Here is a 14,777-nt window from a genome sequence, read left to right as displayed (position 1 = left end):
CCCTAACCCTAACCCTAACCCTAACCCTAACCCTAACCCTAACCCTAACCCTAACCCTAACCCTAACCCTAACCCTAACCCTAACCCTAATCTAACCCTATGCCTATCCTTATCCCTGAACCTGACAGGGACCCTGACTCTGTATTCAATCCAGACCCTGACCTTGACCCTAACCTTGTCCTGTTTTGTAACCTTCTTACAATTTAAGACCAGGGGCACCTATTGTATTAAACCAGGCTTTGGAATTCTTCCAAGCCCTTGTGGCTAATACTCTTCAGCTCATTTACTGTAGCAGAATTCCCTGTGTTTTTTGTTCATGACCTTCTACTAATACTCAAGTGAAACCCGAAAACGAAGTCACACACAAAGAAATTTGACAGACAAGGTACTGACACAAAGTACAACAGTTACACATAACTTAATAGGCTGTTATAGTCAGGGTACTCTAGAGTCACAGAACTTATGGGTAGTCTCTATATACTAAAGGAATTTGTTGAAGTTTTACAGTCTGCAGTCCAACTTCCAACAATGGTCAGCAGCTGCTGTGAATGTAAGTCCAAGGATCTAGCAATTGCTCAGTCCCACACAGCAAGCGGGTAAAGGAGAGGGAGAGAGATCCTTCTTCCAATAACCTTATGTAGTTCTCCAGCAGAAGGTGTACCCAGATTAAAGGTGTGAGCCAACACACCCTTAATCACAGATGACCTTGAACTTGAAGATCTCCCTGTCTTAATCTTCTGAAATTCATAACCACTATGCCTCATGATCTCCATGCCAAGATCCAGGTCTGAAACTTCCATGTTCCAGCCTCCAGATTAGATCACTGGTGAGTCTTCCAATTATGGATTGTAGTTTATTCCAGATATAGTCAACTAGAGAACCAGGAATAGCCACCATCCAGGCAGCATTTCAACCCTTCAGTTGGGAGTCCTGGGTGTCTTGTGGTTCCAGTAAACACTCATGCCCAAGTCACAGAGATTTCAAAGACAACCAAGGAGCCTTTTTCAATGCAACACACTTTATTATGATCTTTATTATGTGATCTTTATTATGCAATCAGTAATGAGGACTCTCACCAGTGAACCTCACATCTGGTCCAAACCGAGGGATCTAGACTAGGATACTGTGTACTTATTGTAGTTACTGTAAGATTGGAGAATTTCCAGACAAGTGAGCAACATAATATTTTAAAAACTATGTCTGGGATATCTGCAGGAACCAAACAAAGGGACAAAACTATCTGACAACCATGATGGGTAAGCTAACTTTTTTTTTTTTCTATATGTAGCTTGATCCTGCTGTTGTATCTTGACTGGCTGTTGGTAAGGGGGGGGGGTTGCATGTCATAGGATGTTTGTTCAAGTGGACCTTGTGCACCCTCAAAAATGGAATTGGTTGGGCTTTACAAAATCATCTTTGTGTTTGAGCCCTTTTTCTTTTTTAAGATTTATTTATTTATTTATTATGTGTAAGTACACTGTAGCTGTCTTCAGACATACCAGAGGAGGGCATCTGATCTCATTACAGGTGGTTGTGAGCCACCATGTGGTTGCTGGGATTTGAACTCAGGACCTCTGGAAGAGGAGTCAGTGCTCTTAACCGCTGAGTCATCTCTTCAGCCTTTTATTATTGGCAGATACTCCTGTTCAACCATAAGTCATGCCTGCAAATTGACTAGATACTCTGTCCAAAGACCTACCCCACTATCTGTTACTGTAGACCCTAATATCAGTTGCCCTTATCACTGGAACAGAATATCAGTGGAGGCTTCTTATCCCCCTGTGCATGCCTCCTATGGATACCACACACAATTCCCACCTGTCCTTCCTTTCCTGCCTCATCCCTGTGACACAGCCCTTACTTGGGCAGACACTCCCTGTTCAAACACATGCAATACCTGCCAGGAGACAAGGTAGGCTTTCCATAGATCTACCACACTATTTGTTATCCCAGATGCAATTTTCACAGTTGCCCCTAGCACTGTACCACTAGCACCAGAGGCAGCTTAACCTATCTCCTAAATATGTCTCCTTGTGGACTGCTAAGATCATGTCTTCCTGCCTGCCTTTTCTCCCAGCTTTCAACATTAGCAAGCATTCCCTCTTGAACATACCCTCGAAACAGGCCAGTAAAAGAGGCAACACCCAGCTAACACTCTGGAAATCTAGACATCAAACAGTAACCCAAGAACAAAACTCCCACCCAAACAAGACAAACCCAGAAACAGTACCTAGACAAATAATCACCTCAAACCCAGAGGCCTAGACACTAGCATAGGAACATAATGAATGGCAGCTAGGAAAATATGTCACCAATAGAGCCAAGTGATCCTATCTCAGCAGATTCTGAGAAATTAAAACATGCAACAGATCTGATGCAAAAGAGGTTGTTTGGGGAAAAGGAGAGGAGTAAGAACCTGGGGAAGGGACAGAGGCACAGAAGAGGACCTACAGACAGGAAGACAGATTGGGAGGGGAGAGAGAGAGAGAGAGAGAGAGAGAGAGAGAGAGAGAGAGAGAGCGAGCCATGAGGGCAGAGAAAGAGAATAGAGAGAAGCAAGTGCAGAGAAAAGACAGGGAACAAACAGTAATGCTTGTCAGATAGCTTCCCAATAGTTTTTCAGGGACTTCGCTAGGGATGTATGTCCTTTCCTCAACTTTTCATTCTTTTTGAACTGGACTCACTTTTAATAATGAAAAATAATAGTATTTCTCAAATATCCTAAACTTTGGGGTGTTAACATAAAATTTGTATAATTCTCCTGGTTTAAACCAAATTGTTTCTACTCTATAAACTTCTTTAACTCACACAAAAGAAGAGAACATCTCATACCTGTTTCAGTGGAAAGTAGATAAAGCACCTGAATACAGAAAAGTTCCTGATGTAGAAGGAACTTATATTTGTGTGTGTGTGTCTGTGTTGTATGTGTCTCTGTGTAATCTTTCTCCCCCTCTTCCTCCTCTCCCTCTGTGTGTATGTGTACACTTGAGCATTACTGTGTTGTAATTGTGTGTAATTGTAATTTGTTTGTAAAAACAAAATTTTTTGTTTTGTGTTTTTTTTTTTTTTTTTTTTTTTTTGAGACAGGGTTTCTCTGTGTAGCCCTGGCTGTCCTGGAACTCACTCTGAAGACCAGGCTGGCCTTGAACTTAGAAATTTGCCTGCCTCTGCCTCCCAAGTGCTGGAATTAAAGGTGTGTGTTACCATGCCCGGTGGAAAAAAAAATTTTTTTAAATATTTTTTATTACATCTTTTCCTCAATTACATTTCCAATGCTATCCCAAAAGACCTCCGTACCCTCCCCCCCACTTTCCTACACAACCCTTCCCATTTTTTTGGCCCTGGCCTTCCCCTGTACTGGGGCATATAAAGTTTGCATGTCCAATGGGCCTCTCTAGTCTTTGTTTACATGCTGTGATAGACCAAGGTAAATTAAAGGGATAGATAAAGCCACAGATAAAGATATGTTCAACAGAGTCTCTCATTCACCAGCATGCTCAATGGATCTGCATATAGTTCTAATCAACATCTTAGGTTTTCTTTTTATTTTTAATGGATATTTTCTTTATTTACATTTCAAATATCCCCTTTCCTGGTTTCCCCTCTGAAAACTCCCTATAGCCCTCCCCACTCCCCCTGCTGACTCACCCACCCACCCACCCTGGCATTCTCCTACACTGAGCTATCAAGCCTTCACGGGACCAAGAGCCTCTACTCTCATTGATGCCTGACAAGGCCATCCTCTGCTACATATGCGGCTGGAACCATGGGTCCTTCCATGTGTACTCTTTAGTTGGTGGTCTGGGAAGTCTGCTTGGTTGATATTGTTCTTCTTCCTGTGGGGTTGCAAACCCCTTCAGCTCCTTCAGTCCTTCCTCTAATTCCTCCATTGGAGACCCCGTGCTCTGTCCAATGGTTGACTGCAAACATCCACCTCTGTATTTGTCAGGCTCTGGCAGAGCCTCTCAGGAGACAGTTATACCAGGCTCCTGTCAGCAAGCTCTTGTTGGTATCCACAATAATATCTGGGATGGATCCCCAGCTGGGGCAGTCTCTAGATGACCTTTCCTTCAGTCTCTGCTCTATACTTTTTCTCTGTATTTCCTCCCACGAGTATTTTGTTCCCCACTTCTAAGAAGGATCAAAGGATCCACACTTTGGTATTCCTTCTTCTTGAGCTTCATGTGGTCTGTGAATTGTACCTTGGGTATTTCAAGGTTTTGGGCTAATATCCACTTATAAATGAGTGCATACCATGTCTGTTCTTTTGTGATTGAGTTACCTCACTCAGGATATTTTCTAGTTCCATCCATTTGCCTAAGAATTTCACGAAGTCACTGTTTATAATAGCTGAGTAGTAATCCATTGTATAAATGTACCACATTTTCTGCATTCCTCTGTTGAAGGACATCTGGGGTCTTTCTAGCTTCTGGCTATCATAAATAAGACTGCTATGAACATAGTGGGGCAAGTGTCCTCAATACATGTTGGAACATATTCTGGGTATATACCCAGGAGTGTTATTGCTGGAACCTCAGGTAGTACTATGTCCAATTTTCTGAGAAACCACCAAACTGATTTCCAGAGTGATTATATCAGCTTGCAATCCCACCAACACATCCTTGCCAGCATCTGCTGTCACCTGGGTTTTGATCTTACCCATTCTGTCTGGTGTGAGGTAGAATCTCAGGATTGTTTTGATTTTTATCTATTAAAAGAAAATTACTTTCTTGCTTTTTCTAGGGTGTAGTTTTCCCTCTTTGTGTTGGTGTTTTCCATCTATTATCCTTGGTAGGGCTGGATTTGTGGAAAGATATTGTGTAAATTTGGTTTTGTCATGGAATATCTTGGTTTATCCATCTATGGTAATTGAGAGTTTTGCTGGGTATAGTAGTCTGGGTTGGCATTTGTGTTCTCTTAGGGTCTGTATAACATCTGAACAGGATCTTCTGGGTTTGATAGTATCTGGTGAGAAGTCTGGTGTAATTCTGATAGGCCTGCCTTTATATGTTACTTGACCTTTCCCCTTACTGCTTTTAATAGTCTTTCTTTGTTTAGTGAATTTGGTATTTGATTATTATGTGACAGGAGGAATTTATTTTCTGGTCCAGTCTATTTGAAGTTCTGTAGGCTTCTTATATGTTCATGGGCATCTCTCTCTTTAGGTTAGGGAAGTTTTCTTCTATAATTTTGTTGAAGATATTTACTGGTCCTTTAAATTGGGAAGCTTCACTCACTTCTATACCTATTATCCTTAGGTTTGGTCTTTTCACTGTGTCCTGGATTTCCTGGCTGTTTTAGTTTAGGAGTTTTTTGCATTTTGCATTTTCTTTGACTCTTGTGTCAATGTTTTCTATGGTATCTTCTGCCATAGTTTAGGAGTTTTTTGCATTTTGCATTTTCTTTGACTCTTGTGTCAATGTTTGCTATGGTATCTTCTGCACCTGAGATTCTCTCTTCTATCTCTTGTATTCTGTTGGTCTCTTTCCTAGGTTTTCTATCTCTAGTGTTGTCTCCCTTTGTGATTTCCTTGCGGTTTTTATTTACATATTTAGATCCTGGATGGTTTTGTTCAGTTCTTCCATCTGTTTGGTTGTGTTTTCCTGTAATTCTTTAAGGGATTTTTGTGTTTCCTCTTTAAGGTCTTCTACCTGTTTACCTGTGTTCTCTTGTATTTCCTTAAGGGAGTTATTTATGTCCTTCTTAAAGTCCTCTATCATCATCATGAGATGTGATTTTAAATCAGAGTCTTGCTTTTCTAGTGTATTGGGGGTAATCAGGGTTCGCTGTGGTGGAAGAACTGGGTTCTGATGATGTCAAGTAGTCTTGGTTTCTGTTGCTTATGTTCTTGCACTTGCCTCTTGCCATCTGGTTATCTCTGGGGTTAGCTGGTCTTGCTGTCTCTGACTTTGGCTTGTCTCTCCTGCAAGCCCATGTGGCAATACTCCTGGGAGACCAGTTCTCTCTGGGAGGAATTTGGGTATGGACAGCTATAGTACAGGGCCAGTTTTGGGGTGCAGATCAGCAGGATCTTGTCCCCAGCTGATCCTTGGTTCCTGTGTCCTGATGGCTCTGTGAGGTTTCCTCTTGGGCCAGGAATTTGAAGAGAAGTTGTAGACTTACCTGTGCTTGCAAGTGTATAGGCACTCCCAGGAGACCAGCTCTCTCCTGGTGGTATTTGTGTATGTAGCTCTGTATAACAGGGTCAGCTCTGGGTGAGACTCTTGTCCCAGGCAGCCCCTCAATTCTGGTGTCCTGAGGGTTCTGGACATGTTCCTCTGAGCAGCAGTGGTGGTCCTATCTGCACTCACAGGCCTGTCTGCACTCTTGGGAGGCTCGCTCCCTCCTGGCACTATTTGGGTATGGAGCCCTGTGGCAGAGGATCTGCTACAGGTGGAGATGGAAACTGGAAGCAAGTGTAAATTTCTAAAATTAAGATAAAAATATATGAGCCAGGCATGGTGGCTCATATGTAGCACTTGTTTAAGAAGCTAAACATTAGGATTCCTGTATATAATAGGCTGCAGTGTGAGATCATGTCTTATAGAAATGAAAAATATTGTTGAATACACAATATTGATAACATTTAAGTGTCTAAGTGTGTTAGTGATGGCATGGTCATAAGTCATGAGAAATAATAAAACATGTAGTAGAATTTTCTAAGTATCGGCCCTTAGTACAGTGTCTTATTGCTGTGAAGAGACTATGACCATGGTGACTCTTACAAAGGAAACCATTTAATTGGAGCCAGCTTACAGTTTTAGAGGTTTAATCAAGTATTTTCATGGAGGCATGAAGGTAGACGTGGTGCTGGAGAAGGAGCTGAGAGTTATATAACTTGATCCATAGGCAGCAGAAGCAACTATGAGCTACACTGGGAGTAGCTTGAACAAATAAGTCATAAAAACCTGTCCACAGAGACATACTTCCTCCAACATGGACACACCTCCTAATAATGAAACTTCCTATTGGCAAAGAGTCTATAGAGGTTATTTCTATTCAAACCACAACATATAAGAAGGGTCATTTTCACATTAATCCATTCCACTCAGAACACTGTTTTATTCTTACTGTATTCTTAGTGTATCTTGCGCGCACCCTGGCTCACCAGCAGGAACGATGCTGCAACAGGCTCCTTCTGCACACGTTTATTGGGAGAGCTTGATTGTAGAGGTGAAGAGACCCCAAGCCCAGAACTGGTGCTGCTTATATAGGCCTAGGAGAGGCGTGTCTCACACCTGGATTGGTTGTGCTTGGGTTATGCTTACCACCTCATTTGCATGCCTACATCTGATTGGTTAAGTTCTCTCTCATCTGATTNAACTTTACTGCCTATGTATGCGTGGTGGCCAGCAGTAGCCAACTGCCACTCTGCAACAGCAAATGTGGCTTCCCACAAGTATAGTATTTTGGGAGATCAAGAAACAAAATTAAAGATAATCAGCAATAATAGGGAAACTGTAAACTATGAAGGAGTGAACATGGAGCTACGAGAAGAGACAGTCAGTACAAAAATGGAAAGTTAAAAATGACAGGCCTGATACAAATACTAATGGACATTCCTAACTCTAAGAGTAAGTGCATTGCAAATCAAAACAACCCTGGGATTCCACCTCACACCAGTCAGAATGGCTAAGATAAAAAAATCAGGTGACAGCAGATGCTGGCAAGGATGTGGAGAAAGAGGAACACTCCTCCATTGCTGGTGGGATTGCAAACTTGTACAACCACTATGGAAATCAGTCTGGTGGTTCTTCAGAAAACTGGACATAGTACTACCGGAAGATCTAGCAATACCTTTCCTGGGCATATACCCAGGTGTTCCAACTGGTAATAGGACACATGCTCTACTATGTTCATAGCAGCCTTATTTATAATAGCCAGAAGCTGGAAAGAACCCAGATGTCCCTCAACAGAGGAATAGATATAGAAAATGTGGTACATTTACACAATGGAGTACTACTCAGCTATTAAAAACAATGAATTTATGAAATTCTTAGGCAAATGGACGGATCTGGAGGATATCATCCTGAGTGAGGAAACCCAATTACAAAAGAACTCACTTGATATGCACTCACTGATAAGTGGCTATTAGCCCAGAAACCTAGAATACCCAAGCTACAACTTCCAAAACACAAGAAAATCAAGAAGAAGGAAGACCAATGTGTGGATACTTCATTCCTCCTTAGAATAGGGAACAAAATACCTATGGAAGGAGTTACAGAGACAAAGTTTGGAGCTGAGATGAAAGGATGGACCATCCAGAGGCTGCCCCACCTGGGGATCCATCCCATAATCAGCCATCAAACACAGACACTATTGCATATGCCAGCAAGATTTTGCTGAAAGGACCCTGTCTCTTGTGAGGCTATGCCAGTGCCTGGCAAATACAGAAGTGGATGCTAATTGTCATCTATTGGATGGAACACAGGGCCACCAATGGAGGAGCTAGAGAAAGTACCCAAGGAGCTGAAAGGTCTGCAAGAAGTGGGAGTGAGTGGGTAGGGGAGCAGGGTGGGTGGGGGGGGGAGGGTTAGGGTTAGGGGATAGCATTTGAAATGTAAATGAAGAAAATATCTAATAAAAAATTGAAAAAAAGAGTAATTGCATTGGTGAGAAAAAAAACTCTTTACACATAATAGTTTAAACATCCCTAGAAGACCCCTCTGATGTCAGCAGAAAAGGGGATACTGATGTAGTTACAAAGCAAGAAATCTCTATATAACAAGAAATCATTCAGTTCTCAGAAGAAATAATGCAGTAGTTTACATGAGAAATGATATTTGAATATATTTGGCATATCTGCTTGGGGAGCATTATGAGGTGAAGTTATGCTGAGTTAGTATTTCTCTGAAGCCCAGTTTTGAGAGTTTAAAAACCATACCCTACTTCCAGTTTTCTCTCTTCTTTGCGCTTGTGGTTGAGATGTGAGCCCTCACTTTTCTGTTCGTGCCATCATGACTGCATATTGCTGACATGCCTCCCCATCTCCCCACCATGAAAAATAAATGGAAATAATACTTTCCTCCTAAAAATTGTATTTCTCATGGTGTTTTATCACAGAAATATAAAAGTAACTAATACATGGTAAAAGTAAATTTATACAAGTTAGAAATGTTCTTGTAAACGTGTCAGGATAAAAATGATCCTGGGAGATAAAAATACGAAAGCATATTCATGAGAGTCAGCATGTACCAGCAACTTGGCTTCATCACCTGCCCTGAGGATGAATGCCTGCAGGAAGAAAGTAAACCCAAATCAAGAAGGTATTTCTGGAGAACACTGGCCCATGTATCATTCAGAGTGAGACAAGGATCAGAAAAATGTGCTCACTCACTCACTCACTTTCCCTGATCAAAATCCTACACTAAAATAACTACTTATGAGGTAGCAGTATACAAGATCTCATTACATAGTACCTATTTCTCAGTACCTATTTCTTCCACACACAAATCTTTCTACTTCCTCTGTTAGCCTCGGTGATCAGGGTAGTCTAGAATGGAGGAGCTAAAGAGCAGTTGCATGTTTCACTCTGTATGTTACAAGGAGCTCAGTTTCCAGAGTTCCTTGCACAGGCCCTATATGGCTTGAACTCAGGCACTTGAATTGTTAGAATGAATTTTCTCAGTTCTGAGAAATGATAAAAACACATGAGGGTCATGGGTGGAACTACTTACTTCATTTTGATGAATATTCTCTTCTCCAAAGGGGAAAATGTAGACATAACATACATTAAAAAAAATCAATATGATAGCCAAATGAAAGTGATTTTATTTTCTATGTATTTGTTAAACATACTGGTGGTGAATTTTATTTTATAGATAGACAATTGTAATTCTGAAATATCCTTTAGTATTTGTAAGATTTATTTTAGTAGTGATGTGTATGTAAAACAGGTACTCATAGCTATTTTTTTCCAGAGATGATCACATCTCTCATAGTTTTCTCTCTTTCTGAGGCATTTCTTGGATACTTGGAGCTGGCTAGGTTTTCTTGGTGGCCCCCACCCCCAGGATTGTAAACTTTCTCCTTTGAACCTCAATTTTCTTTTCCACTGTCCACTGAGAATTTCTCTATTGTGTGCAATGAAATTGTACTTTCAATCCTTCAGAGTGAAGTCCTCAGCTTGTTTCTAGATCCAAATCACTGGTATTCTTAGGGTGTTGTTTCATTGTATCCTTGTCTTTCCTTAATACCTGGTCTCAGATTTCAAAATCAGTGCTTTTATTCTGGCTCCATTCAGAGCAACCGTCTTTCTTCTTGTTGACCAGCATGTCTATCCATTGACTCTGTTCTGCTTCTCTGTCCAACTTTTCCCCTGATACATACGAATGTCACATATACCTCAAACCACATCCATTATGCTCCAGTCACTTATATAAAGCTTCCTGGCCTCAGCTCAGTTCTGCCTTGTTTGTATCACTCTGGCTTTTGACTTCTTTGAAAACCACATGTTATTTCTTAACCTTTCTCATTTTTCTCTCATACTGAATGTGGCCATACCTGGCTACACATTATTGATGCTTTGATGCTCTGCCCAGGCATAATTCTCATTTTTAATAAGAATTGTTGATGGCAAAGTCTGCCATCAACACCCTAGTCATAGTTCCCTCCAGGAAGTAAGTTAAAACTCAGTCTAGACAAATATGAATTCTTCTGCATCCCCATCATATTAGATGTTTTCCAAAGGTTTGCCCAGCTCAAAGGGTGCTCCTTCCTTTGCAGACTGACTGCTATTCACAAGGTCATGCTGTTTGACGTGACTCACTGTGTAATTGGATTAGCACTAGGACATATTGTCTTTAGATTTGATGAGAGAGACTTGTAAATGAAAGTCGGGGTAAACATGAGCTCCTGAAGTTGAGTCCCATTAGAGCTATCCCTAAGCCCATTCTTTCTGGGATAGTGCAACGTTTGAAGGGAACCATAAACTATTCTAGGAAGGTCCTTTTTTTGAGCTAATCTTGGCTTCTTCTATTTATGGATATATTGACATTTCATTCAGGAATCTTTACTTGAGCCAGGCACCTGCTAGTCCACTTCTCAGCAAGGGTCTGAAATTTGACTCTGCTCTTTGCCTCTTTATGAAGTTCACATTCATAACATTCAAACCATGTCTGCTCTGTTTTATCTCCAAAATAATCCACCCTTCTCCACATCCTTTGCTGCTGACTGGCTCTGTCCTATGAGCTCATTGCTGGATCCATCAACCCTTTCTTAGCTTCAGAGATAATTCTACCCATATCACTTCTTTGTATAAATTTGAGCCAGACTGGTAACTCTTACTGTGACATTGAAATCATATATATTGTGGCTTCAAGGGCACGGAGGCTCATCTTGTGTCTTTCTACATACCATCTAGTCTTGGCACCTAACTTTACCCAAACCTCCTATAAATTACATAGCCACTATGGCTTTTCTAATACTTTACTCTCTATCATTTGGCCCTGGGAAAAATAATACTTTAATATTCTTTCAGACTATTATCCAGTCCCAAAGAATAGAGACACCTCACTCCATTTTCTAGAAGGGGAGATAACTATAGTGTTAAAGTTTATTTGCTCTAATAGAAACAGAGGCACAGGCTACACTTGATCCTTTATACTCAGGTGGCAGATCAATAAGTGAATGTTGGGTACAATGGATCGCATACCCATCTAACATTCACCAGTTTAGAAAAAGGCATAAAGACAAGATCCAATCCTTAAGTGTTTTCTCTGTCACTGTTTACCATGGTTCTGGCCAAAGTTAGGAAAAACACAGGATGGGGTTTATCATGTAGGTTAATTAAACAGAATATACCACAAACTTTGTTTCAATCAGTGCTACCTAAACAATGAGACTCTCATGGAATTTTTTTTTTTAGACTGCAAAGTTAATCTATATGGGTGTATAACTGATACATTAATTATTTTTTTCATTGTGACCCTGAAGACAGTTATACTTTATGAATGTTACCTTGTAATTTGGGGAATAGTTATGTCAGATAGCTTGAACAACATCACACAACTAGAGCATGATAGACCTTCGATAGAAAACGGCCTTTTAAATTTAGAATTCAGTATTTTATCTGCTATGTCATGTGGCTTCTTTAGCATCTGAAAAAGGCACAAATAAAATAAAAAGCAAACAAACAAAAGCAATGTCATAGGCTATTGGGGTACTGGAATGAGAGCTGTGGATGCGGTTCTAAAGCATCTGATTCCTCATGTATGTGAGCATTCCTTGCTGGCCTAGAATGGCTTAATACTTGATACAGAAGGTATCCCTTCACCTCCAGAAATACTCAAGCTATTTCTGCCAGCACCTGGGTACTCCAAGATCCAAGCAGATTTGAATCTGTATGCCTGAGAACTGTTGGGACAGGATATTTAAATTCATTTTATTCAAATGATTGGATCCATTTTATTCAAATGATTGGATTTACACTTTTGGAAATTGTTTGAAGAATCTTATCAAAAGAAAACACATTTTAAGCAAGAAGTTAAAAAAAGCTTTTAGGACCCAAAGGCCATTTAATACTGGAAATCCTATTTGGGTAGTTAAGCAAATATTTCCCAAAATCCACAAACAGACAGATTAGTATCAAATACACAAATTTGGTTTCAAAGCTGAAATGCCTCTGGTAAGATAAAATTTCTCATGAAGTTTGGTTATTTTATAGTAATCCATTTTTTAAAAAGTTGACATATTTGTACTGACAACTTAAATAACTCAGTTGGCTACTTGGTGATATAAATAGAAAAAAGTGCCCATGGAGGAGAGTAAAAAGACTATGACATCAGCAAATGTTGGACTGCAAAGAATGTTTAAACATATCCCAGAATCTAAAGCAGAAAAAAGTCATAAACTACTCAATATAGCCCCTATTGGCCCAAACCATCCCAAGGAGTATACCCCTCTATGTGAGGGTTACTAACCCACCTGCTACAGATGCTGCTATGTCACTAATTAACAATGATCACAGGAAATGTGTCATATCAGTTTTTGTTAACATGTGCTGTATAGTAGCGGCAGAATTTTTGCAACAGCCACCATTGGAAGTCATCTGACAAATGTCCATCTGTTGTTTTAAGAAACTATACCTAAGAAACACTACGTATTCACTTTTCACTGAGCTCTGTATAGTAGGATCTCTACTCCAGGGGAAGAGGCTGGATAGAGAGACAATTCCAGCTCAGTGCCATACCATAGCCTCCTATTCCTGTGCTTCTTTACGGGTCAACTTGTAGATCTCAGTTGGTCCATCTACATGGGTTATAGTGGTAGTGAGCTGCAGTTCTTCCCCGCTGTGGACACCCAGGTCACCTGAAACAAGGTGTTTAGTGTTATACTTGTTCAAAGATGAAGGAGAAGCATTTCACATTCTACTCTGATAGGCTCTTTCAACATTTTTGCTTAGAATTTGTTATATATATATTTTTAAAAATCACTTTTGGCACAAAAACAGGTCATTCATGATATATGAGTTAAATAATTGCTGATATCATTCATAGTATTATTAACATTTAATTAAAGCTTACCTTACTTAATGCTATTATAAATACTTATTATCCAATCGTATTTAAGCTGCATAAAAGCAGGCAAAGGTTCAGCCAACTATGATCATAGAAGCTAAGTAGAAAAAGAGCCTCAGAAAAAAAGGAAGGGAATCAATCCCACCTCCATGGAGAGACAGGTATATAATAATACAACAGTGTGGCCTTACAAGCTGCATCTGAGGCCAATGCAGTAGGCTAAGTCAGTAAAAGATACCTAGAGCAGATGTACAGGGATGAATAGGCAGATAGCAGCTACTGATGATAACATACACAATGACTATGCATCTTACAAACAAGACCTGCCTACCCTAATTTACCAAGAGCAGTTAGAAGCTTTTTTCAGAAACAAAGAACCAAAAATGTATACCAAATTTTCTCCTGCCCACCAAGACTCAATATATATCAAGATTTAGAATTCATACTCAGAATACAGTTGTTTGCATAAAATGGAATAATATTTTGCCTTTCCTTAATCAGCAGGAAAAATAATGGTGAACAAAATAAGAGTCTGCTAGTGACTACTCAACTATTATATATAAATGAGCTAGCAAATTAGTGAGATGAGAGTAGAAAACACCCAAAATCAATGCTCAGTTTAACTGTGAGAGGTACATACATATACACATTTGTCGATAAGAATATAGGAAAATAGAACATAAAATGTGTGCATGTGCATGGGAGTGTGTGTGTGTGTGTGTGGTTTTCATGTTATACAACTACAATATTCTCAAGAACTAAAACATTTCTTAGTTTAAAGGATATAGTTAAACTCCGGGTTTAAGATAAGCCATCATATAAAAGTTAGTTTCTAGTGATGGCACATTTCATTCACCAGAATTGCAAAGACAACCTTGGCCATAACAGGAGTAGTGTTTACTTAATAGATTCCTTTCTCCTTGAAAATGTGTATAATGTTGCAGGTTACATAAAGAAACAGGCAAAATACTTTGGCTTAAAAAAAGAAAAGAAAAAAACAAACAAACAAACAAAAAACAAACCAAACCCAAACAAACAAGCAAAACCCAAAAATAGAGAATTAAGTTCTGACAGTTCTCCCTCACCTTCCACCATCTCTTTCTTCTTTCCGGAATTTCATAAATTCATTCTTTTTAATAGCTGAGTAGTACTCCATTGTGTAATTGTACCACATTTTTTGTATCCATTCCTCTGTTGAGGGGCATCTGGGTTCTTTCCAGCTTCTGGCTATTATAAATAAGGCTGCTATGAACATAGTGG

The 14,777-nt window shown here is 39.8% G+C and overlaps 1 protein-coding gene across 3 annotated transcripts in view; it reads right to left on the bottom strand.

Moving 5' to 3' along the window:
• Positions 1-8,651: 8,651 nt before the first annotated feature.
• Positions 8,652-14,777, bottom strand: part of Wls (Wnt ligand secretion mediator) — a 100,872-nt gene continuing 94,746 nt past the window's right edge. For 2 of the 3 annotated variants that reach the window (XM_021158504.2, XM_029475585.1), the window contains one exon: positions 11,520-13,308. In XM_021158504.2, coding sequence (XP_021014163.1) covers positions 13,199-13,308 — 110 coding nt within the window. In that variant the 3' untranslated portion in view covers positions 11,520-13,198. Of the gene's footprint in view, positions 9,235-11,519; positions 13,309-14,777 lie in introns of those variants that run through there. The other variant, XM_021158505.2, reaches the window with a different exon arrangement.

Source organism: Mus caroli, chromosome 3 (genome assembly GCF_900094665.2).
Source record: "Mus caroli chromosome 3, CAROLI_EIJ_v1.1, whole genome shotgun sequence".
NCBI classification, from domain to species: Eukaryota; Metazoa; Chordata; class Mammalia; order Rodentia; family Muridae; genus Mus; species Mus caroli.
This window is presented reverse-complemented; position numbering and strand designations above follow the sequence as displayed.